Below are 17,054 nucleotides of genomic sequence, written 5' to 3' on the forward strand. Positions count from 1 at the left end.
AAACAACCGTGTAAATAATTTAAAACGATATTTAAATTAAACGATCTTGATATTTTCGAATATGAAAAAGATGGAAGAAGAATATTGAAATAATAATGGAATAACTTCAAAGAATCTTGTCGAAATTGATGAAGATCGATAGGACATTTAAACGAAAGAATAAATTGTTTAAGAAATAGAAGAATGAAAATCTCGAAGAGGAAACAAAGAAATTGCAAAGAAGAAGAAGAAAGAGAAGTGATAAATCTTCGGTACTATTGAAGGACAAATCTTCAATTTATGAAAATACAATTGTGGCTTCATGAGCTTTGATTTTTTGTTATAGAGACCGTAAATATTTGTATGTTTTGTTACATTTATGTAATTGACGTAATATTAGAATAAAATTTAAATATTAAATTATTATTTTAGGGGTTGGAGGTTAGGATTTAGATTTATTGATAGTTTATAATTTGATTTGGTGGCCAATAGTTTGAAGTAAAATTGGAGAAAGCTGGAGGCTGCAGTGTGCTTGTAAAACATGCAAAATGATTAAAAAAAAAAACTGCTGTATTCTCAAATAAATGCAATAATTAACGATTTTTGTTTTGTTATTTAATTAAACAAACACCGTGGCCTTAGTTTGTGTTGGGCGTATACACCCTTACCTCAACCTAAAATCGTTGTTTTAGCGTCAATGTTAATCTACTTAATACGCAAGTCCCAATCCCATTATGAGATTAATTATATACACTCAGAAATTGCATATTATAAAACATCCTTGCACAGTTGGAATAGTTTTCAACATTTTTTTTTTCAAATTAAAAAATTGTTGGGGCTTAGTCAAACGAATTCCTTAATTGTTCTTAATGTATAAGCTACTCGGTTTAATTGGCCATCTCCCATACAATAATTAAAATTAAAAATGAGGTGACAACATAACTCTATCTTATTATTTATTATTTTATGATTCGCCTTATTTTGTTGTTTCTTTGATAAAGATGAACATCCTATAAATACCACCACACAATTTCTTTTTATTTCACAAAATCCATACTTAGTTCTACTTCATCATCCTTTTTCTCTCCCACAACCACAATTAAGCATTTTGAGAAACTAGGAAAAGAAAAATGTATTAAGATGACGATCATCCAACTTGATAACAACCATAGTCTGCTTTTATTCATATTTTTAGTGGGATTAAGCAACTGGAGTATTTTTGTTGAGACGTCATCTTACAATGTTGTTAACTTTGGAGGGAAAGGTGATGGAACGACTGACTCTACACAAGCATTTCAAATGGCATGGGCTAATGCTTGTGCCTCCACAGAAAAGGTCACTATTTATGTTCCACGAGGAAGATATTACATTAAAAATGTAACATTCAGCGGACCTTGCAACAACAAGGGAATCATCTTTCGTATAGATGGCACTTTGGAGGCTCCCTCTGACTTTGTAGTTATTGGAAACTCTGAAGCTTGGATCTTGTTTAGGCATGTTGATGGAATTACTATCTTAGGTGGTAATCTCGATGGGCATGGAGCTGCCTTATGGGCTTGCAAGAATTCTTCTTATAACACTCTTTGCCCAACTGGGGCCACGGTATGTGAATTAACTAATCAATTTGTATCAAATTGGTTTATGCATATTATTCTTCATTAAATTATTTTGTCTCTTATGTGTATTACAGACCCTTGAATTCTCCAACTCAAAAAATGTAGTGATCAATAATCTAAAATCACTTAATAGCCAAATGTTCCATATAACCATAAATGGATGCAAAAATGTGATAATTAAAGGACTTAGGGTCTCGGCCTCGAGTAATAGTCCTAATACCGACGGAATTCATGTGCAATCATCGTCTAATGTGACCATTATAAATTCCAAGATAGGAACCGGAGATGATTGCATTTCTGTCGGTCCTGGTATTTCCAACTTACAAATTGAAAATATCTCCTGTGGACCCGGCCATGGAATAAGGTAAACATATTTTTAGTTATTAAGATAATTTATGTAATAAATTATTGGTAACTTCTTGTAAAATGTTTGTGCAATACTTTTGTTGGTATAATTTGCAGCATTGGTAGTCTGGGAAAAGATGTAACAGAGATTGGGGTGCAAAATGTTACCGTAAAAAATGTTGTATTTTCGCGCACTAAAAATGGGGTACGAATCAAAACATGGGGGAAGCCTAGCAATGGGTTTGCTACCAACATTATTTTCCAGCATATTGTAATGAACAATGTTCATAATCCGATTGTTATCGATCAGAATTATTGTCCAACTCACAAAGCTTGTCCAGGCAAGGTATGAATTTGATAAATTTAAGATGCTCTAATAATCAATTATATAAAAAATTTCCAACTTCTTTTTTCTGATCTTCTTATCTAATCTATATTATTTATAGGCTTCTGGGATTAAAATCAGTAATGTGACATACCAAGACATCCATGGAACATCAACCACTACCGTTGCAATCATGTTTGATTGTAGTCCAACAAATCCATGTATTGGAATAAAGTTAGAGAATATAAGTCTTACATATAAGAATCAAACGACCGAAGCTAGATGTTACAATGCAAGAGGAGTTGTAGTTGGTCAAGTTCAACCCACTGCTTGCTTCTGAAGAAACAGCTAGTTACGAACTATATATTGGGTTTGAATGTGTATATGTTATTATTATGCAAAATATTTATGTTATGATTGAAAGTACGTATATTTGTTGTATCATGAAAATTTTATTGATATTCATTAATAAATTATTGAATATATTGTTATTTTAGAAAACAATACTTTAATTGTTATGGATAAATCTTACAGACAGTAAAGATGAAGAAAACTTAAGTAATACTTAAAAGCTTGAATTGGGTAGATTAACGGTTTAATATTAATTAAAATACCTAGATGGTTACCTTGGGGCAGATGAGTCAAAAATCGAGACGTCTAACAACTCAGTGATTGAATATTTCTGAAAATTTTGGAGAGAAATTGTCTTCGTTTTTCATAATTTTCAATCAAGGCAAAACTTGCTTTTATACTTAAAAATCCCTTTTAATTATGGAAAGAATAATAAAAGGAAAAAAATGTAAATTTACAATGAATTTACACACGGCGACAGAGGAAGAGAAAATATCTTGAACAATCTCCTAACTGAATGAAATTTTTGTAACAGTATGATGTAGTATTTTTTACTGTTGACTTGTCGAAACCATTTAACCCAACCCTGACTAACTTAAATACAAAATATATCGACAACGCTAACTCTAGTCCAATACAATTACATGACTGTATGTACATTAGTTCAAAACAACTGGACAACAAACGTAAAGAAGAGTGACTCGGTTTTTAAAACAATGTTTCAAAAACATTTGTCAACAATCATAAAAAATATTTTTATTACATTCCTTGGCAAAAATTTAGAAAACAACTCCTCAAATACTGGTTTTTCTTCATCTAAAACCTAAGAATCCATTCCTCAAGAGATGATAGAGCGAATCAATATCAAATCCTACCTCAAAGATGGGCATTCCTTACTCTACCTCAGAGATAGGTGTCCCTACCTTTGTGCTTCATAGATAAGTGTCCTTGCCTCAAATTCTTTGCTGCCTAACATCCTACCCCGTAGGGCTATTGAGAAAACTTGTATCGGCCAAGGAAAAGTAGCATGTGTCAAGGCTAGGAAACATGATGCATTGAGGCTCGTGTGAGTAGGCCAAGTGAGCTATGTAGAAAGCTATACGTTTTGATTTTGGATGCCAAGCGACCAAGCGATGTTTGGGCATTTTGGTAGTGCTCTTTGAGGTGGATTCTAGGTCTCTAGGCATGCAGAAGTTTAGAAAAATGGCAAATGGGAGGTGGCTTAAGACTGCTTTTCGATTATCAGTATTTAAGGAAACTTTAAGGAGGAAGTTCTCACAATTTATTAGCACGTTTTTTATAATACAATTGCAAACGCTCCTTGTATGAGTCTAGTTTTAAAGGATTGGCTGCCAAACAAAGGGGACACAAGGACCTTAAACCATTAAAGAAAAGCCTTGAAGGTTGTTTCTTAGATGAATAGCAACATTTTTGAGTTTTGTAGGGCTACATAACAAACTACTTGGATTTAGAATCTAAGATTTGAAGGTGAGATATGTAAGACAATTCTAAACGACTTTGTAGAAGGAAATTTCCTCATTTGAGTTATTGATCTCTAAAGTTGGACTTACGTTCTCGATGAGACAGGAAATTTTGGGCTGAGTTGAGGCTTGGTCGAGTGTTAAGGAGGGCAAGCTGAGCTTGGCGCACAAGTCAGGCAAAAAGAGGTTAATTGGACATTTGAGCATGCAAGTATCAGGGCAAGTGCATGGCTAGACGATGTGAAGTGCGTACCTTGACCTTATGGTATGCCCTACGAGCAAGGATGCACGCAATGCGTAAGGTGTGCAGCCATGGGGCACTTAACGTGCTAAGTGCAAGGTTAGCACGGACAAGGCTTCCCAGAGTCCTGCGGGCACTCTAGGCACTATACCGCCCATACTCTACGAGCCAACCTTGCCAGAAGGGCATTTTTTAGCTGTTTTTGATATATTTGTCAATTTTGAGTAAAGAATGGATATTTTCTAAAGTCAAGATATTAATTAAGGTTTAAATGTGATTATTATAGAACAAGAAAGATTTGATGGATTTTGAAGCTAAGGAGTTGAACCACGAGTCTGTAAGTGACTTGCATTAAAATGTTTTACTTTAATGCTTAAAATTTCTAAGTCGAATTTTAAACCATACGTGCCGATAGCTTGTGAGTGACAAAATGGTTTTCAATATTTATTTATAAATATGAGTTTAAAGCTAAAAGTTCCCAATGTTTAAGTATTCTGACTAATTTAATAAATAGTTTATAAACTATTTCAAGCATGTTTACGAATATGAGATATAAAAGAGATTTAAAGCAACCATGTGTTTTGAGCTAAGTTTTCAAGCACGTTTTTTATGGAGTTATGTCCTTATGTGCACATAGTGGTTTTCTGTTATTGATGTGAATGCTAACGAGCATATATTTCTCGTACATCCATGAAGGTGCAATTTGTTGTGCTTATGTGGAGAAGAATACAGTTAAAACTTTCACACCCTTTTCTAGGCCACCTTCTTTCAACACGAAAGATGGCATAAAGTCAATCGATATCCTTCCTCCGAAATGAGACTAGCTAACCCTTACTCTCTAACTTCTATATGAAACATATCCTGAAGCAAACAACACAACTTATATACAAAACTACAGGGGAACCGATTTATTAACAAACGAGTTTGTCTTATATCGACATATACCAGACATTTAACACAACCTATAATTACATGGAAACAAAGTCCACCCACGACGGACTCCAGCTTAAGTCTAGCATAATCATAAGTCCAAATGTACATAACTTTAAAACAACTAGACAACATACGAAAAGAAGGAATCTTTCAGCAAACAGACAACAGCATGTCAGACGCTGAGAACACCACCTCTACTTGGAAAGTAGAAAACATTTTGGAAAGTATGAGCTTAAAGAGCCTAGTGAGTGACTAGATTTTTAAACATCATTTCATAAACATTTAAATAATAATCATAACGGTAGATAGACACACTAGCTTGTTAAACAATTAGAAAACGCAGTATCTCTAGTACTGGTTTTTCCTTGTTGAAAACCTAAGAATGTACATCTCAAGAGATGGCAGAGCTAAATCAATACCATATCCAGACCTCATAGATGGGCATCCCCAACTCTGTTCCTTAGAGATAGACATCCCTAACTTTATTCCTCAGAGATAACTATCTTTATCTTAAATTTATCGGTGCCCCATAAACTACCCCGTAGGGCTATTTGAGATAACTTGGATTAGACAAAAACATGTATAAAATCATGGTCACGTAGGGCTATTTGAGATAACTTGGATTAGACAAAAACATGTATAAAATCATGGTCACACCTCCTTCCGAATCACCTACTCCCAACCCGAGAGATGACATGAAATCAATTGATATCATTTCCCTCTTGAACAACATCAGCTGACCCATAACCTCTAATCCTTAAATAAATTGCAGGTGGAAATAAAAAATAGTTATTTTAACAAAAACGAAGATGCAACCCGTATAACGAAATAACTTTTAAGAAATAATTTTACAAAAAAAAAATCTTAAGAACTTAGATTTGCATGAAAACCAATAAATTATACATAATCTTATCAATTCTAATTCTAACAAGATACATCACCAATTATAACAGCAGAATTTAAAATTTATTCTAATAACTCTTTAAAACCAGTAATTACTGAGTGGCTTGACAACAGTAAGCTTAGCACCCCGAGTTACAAAATTTGTACTTGAAAGTGGGAAAAATATTTTAAAGGGTATGTCAAAAGACTTAGTGAATGACAATTTTATAAAACATGCTTTAAACAGTAAATCCTTTAAAGTTTAACTCTTAACATAAATAATTTAACAAATAGAAAACATAACATAGAATTTCTAAAACCTTTCACTTGGTAGTAATCTCTTTTTTTCTTTAAATAACTCTTTCTATCTTTAAATACCTCTTTTTCTTTCTAAAACAAATCTTTGCTTATTTATTCCTGTTAATTCTATACCTTGGAAACTTGGTCATGACTATATCATGGTCAATCTCAATTAAGTTAGCAGAGCTCTATTCATACTATCCTGCCGGAACTCGGTAGTAGCAAGCTAAGTGGTCAGCAAAGTCACATACCCCTGATTGTGCACATTGACTATCAACATCTCGGTATACAGAACAAACATGATTTTCTTACTAAAAACCTTTCTCATCAAATTCATGCTTTTGCAAATGTCATTCTAAAACAATGAACGACTCTTTCTTAGAAACTTAAAGCATATTCATAACTCATTGTTTACTAGCTCAAACACATTTAAGGTATTCTAACTGAAACATGAAATCTTGCTTGCAAATCTCGTCAATATTAGTAAAGCTTAAACATTCAACTAAAATAGCAATTAATAAACCATGCATTAAAAACTTCTTTAGAAATCATCTTGTCACTCACAGTACTTGGTTCGATCCTTGACTTAGAATTCCTTCCTAATTCTCCTTTACTCCCTTTGCACATGCACGTCCGACCCTTCCATGCAGTGATGCTCAGCCACTCAGCCCTTGACCAAAAACTGTGAAATTTCTAAATTTCAACACTTGACTTTGAATGCTTATAACTTTTGATCCAGACCTCAAAATGGAAAACTGTCTTTTACAAACTTTTTTAAACTGTCTTTAATTTCTTGCCTCAAAATTTCAGCTTAAAATTTTAAAGGGTACATTTTGAGGACTCCGAGAAGTGCACATTGCTTAGATTCTTCTAATAAGTGACCTTCTTGCCTTCTCTTTGCTTGAACGCAACCCTCCTTCCTTTAAATTTGATCGACAACCCTATTCTAGAAACTAGACTCAACTTATGATCTTTTGAAATCAATTTGAGTTAAATGGCACGAATGGATTGTGAAATATCCTATTTTGAAGTTGGCTATTTATTGTGGACCCTTGCATGAAATTGAAATGAGTACACCTCTAACATCCTTAATTTGTCTCTTAGTTTCCTTAATCCAACTCCTACTTCCTAATCCAGCTCCTACTTACCGCAAGATGCATTAAACATGCTTAAGACAATTGTATTCTTAGCCAAAAAAATTTGACTTATGCCCGAGATCTCAAATAAATCATGTTATGTCTTAAGTCTCAACTAAGCACAACCTTGGAATGGCCTGAGTGCTCTTTAACTTTTACTCTGTGCTTCCAATCTCAGCTCGACACGACTTCGAGATTGCCTGAGTTTTCAACATCTTAAGCTTTTTGTCCTTCATCTTGACTAAACAAGTACCAAGATGGCCACGAGAGTACGCTTCTGTCTTCAATCTTATCCGAGATTTCACACGACTACTCGAGATCCTTAAATGAAATGCATTCTGTCTTTTCTCTCAGTCCAGCAAGACCAAGTTTTGGCCTGGGATCAACCTTCTGTATCAAATTCCGGCCATGACCTTACAAGGTTGTCTCGGAATTCCCTTTTCAATGTGCTTACTTCGGCTACCATGACACTCAAACTATGTCACTTAGCTAACAACCATCTTTTCCTCATCTTTTCTTCCATCATCCCATCACACCTTCAACCTCAACTTTTCCATTCTTCCTTAGTTTTCCTTCTTCCCAACTACCATGACATACTTAAAACAACACTACTTGAGTATTGATTTCCCATCTTAACTTCACTCAAAACCTAACCTTCCAAGCTCTTTAAAATACTCAAGCTTTTTTAGGGTTCAGGGTTTAAAATCATAAGCTTTATAAAAAATGTTTCAATACGTTAAAGAATTTTTTTGCATAAAGCGAACCATAAACCATAACCTTATCTTGTAAAACTCATTTTTCCTTGAAAGTCATTAATATTCCTCAATAATCATGCCTCGTCAAATACTTTAGACAAATCACATGCTTCAGAAATAATTCACAATTCGAAAATTCAAAGTATGTTAACTTTTCAAAGATATGCTTGTTAAATTTCAATGTAAATAAATATATCTTAAATATTTAGCTCAAAGCATTCTTTAAATGATAGCTTATGAAACATGGCTAAAAACCACTTTTAGAAGTTCATTTTCACTCACAGATACAAGTTTAGATCCTCGGCATATAGATTTGTCTGATTTCTTCTTGACCTAAAAATAATGGTAATTAGACATAGTGATTCCCCTTGATCATGAAAATATCAAAACTTTACTTGAAAATGCAAAAAATTACCAAAATGGCTAAAAACATGCCTTTTGACATAGGTTGGTGTGAAAGCATGGACAGCACAAAGGCTGGCCCGTACGTAGGGTTTTGACATAGGCTGCCAAGTGCTAACCACATACAAGGGTTATCATGCGCTCCATTCAACCGCATGTCTGGGTCATTCATACGCATCTTTTAGCATAGGGGTTACTGCATGTCACAATTGCAATCTTTCAAACATGGGACGGGCAAATATGCGGTACTTATTTTACTCCGTCAACAAGTCAGCCGTGTAAAATCCAAAAATCGTAGACAAACTTACTTTATGAGGTAGCCTCCCTTCACGTTCTTGAGAAAATTATTTATAAAAATGTGAGAGGAAGGAAATCATTGAAAACATCATTTAAGAAAGCATTAAAGACCGTTAATTGCAAAGAAAGTTTAGTCTACAAAAGTGTGACAAGGTTTGGTTCGGGACTCAACTACTACGTCTCTCATGTAATACATTTTGAACATTTTTAGCTTTGACAGGTTTGCATATGAAATTGCTGAAATGTCATATCCTAGGTCTTGACATAAAAAGGAAACCAATAGACTATACTAAGTACAAAACATAAAGGCAAGGTGAATTACGGGTATTTGGGCATACATCCATATGCAAACAACACCCTGGACAAGTGTGCTCGTGACATTCTCCCACACTTAATTAGTTGACGTCCCTATTGACTTTCGAAGCTTGAACTCTTTGATCTTCTGCATCCAGGCTTCTAGGTCTTCGACACGTTCCCAACTAGTTTCTTTCACAAGAAGGTTCTTCAATAAGAAGGTTCTTCCATTTTACCAGGTACTCATGGATCCTTCTTGTGGGTTTTTGACCCTTTCTTACTCGCTCGGCCAGGATTTCTTCAACATCTTTGTCTTTTTTCTGACTGAGGTTGATGGTTGGTCAAACTAAGACATTGCGTTGCATGTCCTCGACATCTTCATGGCAGGGCTTTAAATTACTCACATGAATTATTGGATGGATTTTCATCCATGTGGGCAACGACACTCTTTAAGATGCATTCCCCACCCTTTTTCACACTTCCACTGGTCCCTCATGTTTTCTAACGAGGCGCTGGTCTTTGATCCTCGAAATTGAATCTGTTCTAGTCGCAGTTGATGAGGACTTGATCTTCTGCCCGAAACTCAAGGGGGTGAGTCATGTTAATTGCCCACTTCTTCATCTACCTTGAGGCTTTCTCTAGGTATGCCCGAGCGATGTCTGTCATCTATTTTCATTCTTCATAAAGTTGTGAGCCTAGAGATTCTTCCCTACATATGATGATTTACAAGGTACGGAAATACCAGTTGCCTAACACAAATAATCTCAAACGGGCTTCTCCCAGTTGACAAACTCGTCGGAGCATTGAAACAAAATTGGGCCACGTCTACAAAATGATGTAGATATTCTTTGAGCATACAGTTGAATCACTCGGTTTGACTGTCGATCTGGGGATGGGTGCTTGAAAATATATTCAGATTTGTCCCCAAGAAGGTATATAATTTTGTCCAAAAAGTGACAATGAATCTACCATCTCTATCGCTCACAATACTTGTCAGTACTTTCCATATCTTTACAACATGTCCGAAGAACAACTGGACCGTAAATTTGATTGAACATAACTTGGTAATGGGAAAAAAGGTGCCATATTTTGAAAACCGATCAATGATGACCAAGATGACCTCAAAGTTGCCTACCTTAGGCAGATGAGTGATGAAGTCTATAGAAACACTCTCTCAAGGTCTTGTCGAAACTGGTAGAGTTTTAAGAAGTCCAACAACTTTTGTTTTCTATATCTTATCCTGTTGACAGATAAGGCACATCTTCGATACTGCATGACATCATCTCGCATGTTAGACCAGAAGTAGCCTTCTTCAATAGTGCATAGGTATGTTACCACTTAAGATGGCCTACCCACAATGTGTCATGAAATTTGTGTAATAGCATATTCCTCAGATCGCCTGCTTTTTGAACATACAACCGGTTTCTTCTCGTCAATAACAAGTCTTCTTCGACCCAAAATTGTCTTGCTTTACCAACTTTGGCTAGAGCAATAACATCTTGGGTAGAGGGATCTTTTTAAATAAACCCCCTAATGATATTGCGCATCAATGCATCAACCTTGCTATTAAGAATGGGAGCTAGAATACATAGGGATGCATGTGCTAGCCTTTACGACCAATGGCATTAGGAGTTTGATTGTTGGTTCATTTCTTGTGTTCAAACTTGAAGTCAAATTTAGCCAAAAATTCTTACCACCTCGTTTGCTTAGAGGTCAACTTAGGTTGGCTGAAGAAGTGACAGATAACACTGTTGTCGGATTTCACTACGAATGGTGATTCCAATAAATATTACCCTTCAAGCCCACATATAATGGACATTACAAGCATTCTTTCTTGGAGACAGTATACCTCCTTTTAACATTATTAAGCTTACGACTCTTGTAAGCTATTAGATGACCTCTTGGGTAAGGACGCCTCCAAGGTCAAAGCCAGACGCGTCGGTCTCAACTACAAATGACTTAGACGCACCAACCAATCCGAGGACAGGACCCTTCATTATTGTCGTCTTTAACTCGTCAAAAGCAGTTTGAAATTCTTCAACAACTTAGTCAATGGAGCAGTCCTTCTCAAGAATCCTTCAATGAACCGATGATAGTAATTAGCCAATCCAAGGAAGGAGCATAACTTTATCACAGAAGTAGGAGCTTTCCACTCCTTAATAGCTCGTAACTTATCTTCGTCCATTCGAATCTTTTCACATTAATGACGTGACCTAGAAAAGTGATACGCTATTGAGCAAAACCTCATTTATCCTTCTTAACATATAACTAATTCTGTCAGAGCTTGTAAAAGATTAATCGAAGATGGACCGGGTGTTCTTCAAGACTTGAATTGAAAACCACAATGTCATTAAAATAAACTACCACAAACTGATCTAGATACTTGTGGATTACTTGGTTTATCAAGGTTGAAAAGGTTGCAAGGGCATTTGTCAAGTTGAAGGTCATTACGAGGAACTTGAAGGCCCCATACCTTATTAGATAAGTAGTCTTCAGTTCATCCCTTTGTGCTATTTGAACCTCGTAATAGCCTGATCGGCGGTCGAGCTTTGTAAGGTACTAAATTCCATTTAACTGGTCAAACAAATCATTTATGATCGGGAGAGGATACCTATTTCGAATTGTAACCTTGTTTAACGCCCGGTAGTTTATACATAGTAGAGCATCCCATCTTTCTTCTTTTGGAACAACATAGGAGCCCCATAGGACGCTTTCACAGGTCTGATAAATTCAGCAGCCAACAACGCATCTAGCTGTCTTTTGAACTCAGCTAGGTTAGGTGGAGCCATTAGGTAAGCGTTCTTTGCTAGGGGTTTGGCTCTTGGGACATACTCAATCTCGTGATTAATCTCCTGTCGAGGAGGCTGTGACTTTGGCAGTTCATGAGATATTACATCAACATATTCATTCACAATTGTCGAAGAACCGCTTGTTACCACCATACATTGAGCCAGTGGCATGGGAATCACTTTATGTTTCAAGAGGAATTCGATACCGAGTAGCATGTTGAAGTCATCTATTCGAATCATGACTAAATAAACATCCCCTCTCCATTTGCCTAATTTTAGGGATGACTTCTTCGATATTCCCATGATTGGCAAGGCTTTAAAATTAATAGCTTTCATCTTGTCTGTGACTTTTTTGATTTTCAATTCTAATCGGCGTGCTTCTTGTTTACAAAAAAAATTATGAGTTGCACCAAAATTGACCATGGTACTTTCTGTTTGTTTTTGGTTGATCTAGGTGTCAATGTACATCAAACCCCTTTCTACCAACCCACTCATCTCCCTCACCTTCTTTTGGAGAGACAATAAGAACTTCAAGGCCCTCATTAATGGATTATCACCTTCTTTTTTAGGAACTTCACCCTCTACTTGCTCGATTTATCATTTGAAACTAAGATTAAATAGGCTTGAAAGGCATTGAAGGCAGCCTAATTCAGACACTCTCTACCCAGGTGTGGTCCCTTACATACAAAACAGACAGGAGGAAGATTATATGAATTTGGATTATTTTGTCTTCACCATGTGTTCCTTGTATTGGGTTAGAGAGGCTTGCGGTCTCCATTAGGACGTTTATCTCCCCCGACAGCTATGGAATAACTCAATCAGTTGTTCTTGTTTCCTTCAAATGAGGAATTTTGTTAATGTCTCACATCTTGACTCATTGGACAAATCAAACAATCGTTTAGCTATTACATATGCTGATGTGAGGTCTTGGACCCTTTGTTCATATAACTTGGTCGTTGCCCACGGTTTCAGGCCTTCGACAAAACAAAAAACTTTATCTTTCTTTAACACATCACATATGTCCAACATCAATCCCGCTAATTGCTTCACATACTCTCGAATATTGCCAGTGTGTTTTAATTCACGTAATTTTCACCGAGTAAGAATTTCAACATTCTCGGGGAAGAATTGTGAGCAAAGCTCTTTCTTTAAACTATCCCAAGTGTCGATTGTTGAATGCCCTTCTTGATGTCGACATATTGGGATCTCCACCATAACTTTACATGCTCAGCAGATGCATAGTCGCCAACGTCACTTTGGCTTCTTTAGTGACTGTGTTTGTGGCATTGAAATACTGCTCAAGATCAAAGATGAATTTCTCCAAGGTTTTTTGCATCCCTTGCCCTACAGAAGGGCTTGGGTTTGGGGATCCTTATTCTATCAACTGAGATTGCTCTTCCAGCTGGAGCTTAGTTTGCGATTACATACATTATGAGGTACACCTCATGCTCACATCTGCGATTTCATTCCTAATGCAATGGTAGCTCAAAAATCCTCTGACATGTTGTTTATCATTTTCAAAAACGTCTTCTAAGAGCTATCTAGCTCAATAAAACGTTCTTCTATATGGGTAACAAAGCCCGTCGAACTGTCCCCATGCTCATAGTTACAAATTCTTACAACTTTTGTCTCTAGAGTGTCAACTCTTGTGTGGGCAATCTATCGAGACGACTGGTCACCACCTCAATAGAATTAACTTTCTCAAAAACTTCTTCAAGACGGGATCCCAAGAAGTGGATCGAGTCAAAAACTTCCACTAGGTAGAGCATCTGCTCTTCAAGCTTTACTAGTCGACCTGCATGGGCTTAGCCCAACTGATTCTTGGTTCAAGAATATGGATGTGAGATTCTAAATGTGATGAACTAACTTGCTTTCTCTTTTCTTTCCTTAATCTTGTTTCATGCAAGGTTATATCTTCAACAAATTCTAAACTAGATGCATTAGACAACCTAGTCATTCACTAATTAAAGAAAGCAAAGAAAAAGAAATAGCATGCAACTTTTTTTTCTATCAAAGAAAAGCTACAAATCTAATATTCTTTCTAAAAATTCCTAACAAAAAAATATGCAAGCAAAAATTCAAGAAAGAAACTATGTCGTGCTATTCTCAGCAAAGGTGTCATAATTTTTATTTTTATTTTTTTGACAGGGCAAAGATGATACATATTAAAGTATGTATTGTTAAGGTCATTAAAACCAAGCACTAATATATTTAAAAATGAAATGTAACTAGCTAAGGGTAGGATGCTTGCCAAGATTTGCCCTTACTTTTTACCGAGTCTCGGTGGTAAGTAGGGAAATTTCTTGAAATCAAGCATGAAAGAAATATTGTTAGAGCAAAAGTAAAGCATTAAAGAAAGTATAAAGAACATCAAATTGAACCAAGAATCAAAGGAAATTTGAGATGTAAATTCAATTCACAAAAGAAAGAAGTAGAAATTAAACTCTTATGAGAAAAAAGACGAGGTGATGGACAATGAGTGTTATTCAATTCTCATCATCGAAGAAGTATGAAATGATTTTTGCTTCAAAAGGGGATTCTTGATCAAGGTTCTTGCAAGATCAACTTACTTGATTCTTGTAAGAGCCTTGATTAATATTCAAGAAAAGAGATTACCACTACAAGCATTTATTGTATTCTTGCACTAACAACTAACATCTAATTCTTGCTCTTAAAGAAAATCAAAGTATCGTTCATACTTTTTAGAAAGAAATTTCAACCATGATTTAATTGGATTTAATTGTGCACATAAAATTGATGCAACTAAATGATAAATTGCCAAGAACAAGGTGATTTCCCTAAGCAATAATCAATTACAAGATTTGACATGTTTGATTAGAAGCAAGAAATAAATTGAGTTTTTGTGTAGACAAGGATAATCAAATCAATCTTGCATTAATTTTCTAAACAAGGAGTATCTTGCATACAATTTGGTGAATCAAGAACAATTTCAAGAATTAAATTGCAAGGAACACTTGTACCTGAAAGAAGGAAATGTTCTTGGTTCAAGAAAATTAATGATTTCACAGAAACAACAAGAAATTCAAAGATTCAATCATGTCTAATTAATAAGGAAACTTACAAGGAAAATTCCAAGAATTTGAAAAGCTCATTGCCATTTACCTCTTGAAGATTAGCCTTCCATTGAAAAAAGAATGTTGGAAATTAATTAAGGGAAAAAAGGCAGAATGAGGGGAAGTTTTCTGGAAAAATTGAGAGAGTTTTGAGAAAATTTAGGGTTTTTTGGTGAATTGATGGTGGATTTAGGGGAAATTAAGGCTTATATAGAAAATATTGGAAAATAACCGCCCAAAAAGTTTGAACTTGGGATCTCTCACTCGCACACGCTCCAATTAATGAAGAAATTAGTTAATTTTTGAATTTTTGCAAAAGATTTACAAAATTACCACTGAAATTCTAAAAAAAATGAAATGCTGGAGATTCGAACTCCAGTGAAGAGGAGGTGGGTGCGACCAAGAAGTGACGCGTAGTGGCCAGTGGTTTGCGGAGGTTGATGAGCTTGCACGGACGAGAGAATTTTAATAAACCGATTTTATTTCGCGTCTAGTGAGTTTCAAACCTGTGACGTCTGGGTTGCATGACGAGGATCAAAACAACGGCGTTTTGGCTTTGAAAATTTAGGAAAATAGTATGGTGCTTAGGGTTCGAACTTGTGACCTGAGGGTGGCTTGCACATGTGGGTGGCCGATGCGTGTCACAATTTTTTGAATATTTACCAATGAAACCTAATTGTATTTTTTTTTTTCGTTCTTCTTCTTTCGAACTCTGTTTTAGTTAATTTTTATTGTGTTGGATTCGTATTAGAGTTTCTTTCATATTCTGCACAAAAATATCAAAATAATGACTATATGTATACTATGGATTAAGAATAAGGTGCAAATAAATAGGTCAATAATTGCCCCAACATCATACCTGATGATGGCATAGAGGATCCATTAAACTATAAATAGGTAATGAATGATGTAGATTGTGATCAGTAGAAAAGACATGGACCTCAAAATGAAGGGATAATTTATTAAAATACAGCTGTTTTTAAAACTTATTACGAAAATAATGCAATCCTAAAACAATTTACCAAAATACTGCTACTTTTCTTTTTTTTTATTTTTTTTTAATTGGGCGAGTTCTCAAAACTCGCCCAAATTAGTTTATCTAAAAAAAAAAAAGCAAAGAGATGGGCGAGTCCCTCATCCTCACCATTTCCTTTCTTTTTTGTTATTTAAACTTTTTTATTTAAATATTTCTATTTTCTATAATTTAAAAAACTTATTTAAATATTTTTATTTTCTATCCTTCATTTAATTATTTACTCTTTAAAAAATGTAAAATTTAATTTTTAATTATTATATTATATTATATTATATTATATATATATATATATATATATTTTAAAATGTGACCATTGAATGTTAAAATGTGTTGAATTAAAAAGTTTAAAATATGTTAAATTAAGAATTTAAATAAAAAGAAAGTAATTGAATTAAAAAATGTTATGGTAGTCGATTTAAATAATAATTATTTTAACTAATTTAATCTTCTTCCACATTTTAATTAATTTAAGTTTTTAAAATTTAATACTAATTTATTTTTCTTCCTTTAACAAAAAAACCCACATTCTCTCACATTTTAACTAATTTATTTTTCTTCCTCTTTCGAATATATGTTTACGCCAAATTAGATCCTACATTCTATTTAAGTTTTCATAGAGATTGATCATAATCAACCCCATCGACACTATCTATCATATGACCATTTGTAAACAACACTGACACATATTTGCCTATCATTTTCTTATTGGTTTTGAATTTCTCGTTGAATACATGCGTTTCTTCTTCGTATTAATACTTCTCCTTCATATTATTAGGTATTGTGTCATCTTTAACTTATTATTTCACTACAAATCTAAA

General features: G+C 34.7%; 1 protein-coding gene across 1 annotated transcript; it reads left to right on the top strand.

The window, feature by feature from the left end:
- The first annotated feature begins 1,040 nt into the window (after positions 1-1,040).
- On the top strand, positions 1,041-2,766 carry LOC103487271 (polygalacturonase-like). Its single transcript, XM_008445533.2, has 4 exons — positions 1,041-1,581; positions 1,670-1,959; positions 2,058-2,286; positions 2,387-2,766. Exons 1-4 carry the CDS (start codon positions 1,120-1,122, stop codon positions 2,603-2,605), a joined length of 1,200 nt encoding a protein of 399 aa, XP_008443755.1. The 5' UTR covers positions 1,041-1,119; the 3' UTR covers positions 2,606-2,766.
- The last annotated feature ends 14,288 nt before the right edge of the window (positions 2,767-17,054 follow it).

Source organism: Cucumis melo, chromosome 2, assembly GCF_025177605.1.
Source record: "Cucumis melo cultivar AY chromosome 2, USDA_Cmelo_AY_1.0, whole genome shotgun sequence".
NCBI lineage: Eukaryota > Viridiplantae > Streptophyta > Magnoliopsida > Cucurbitales > Cucurbitaceae > Cucumis > Cucumis melo.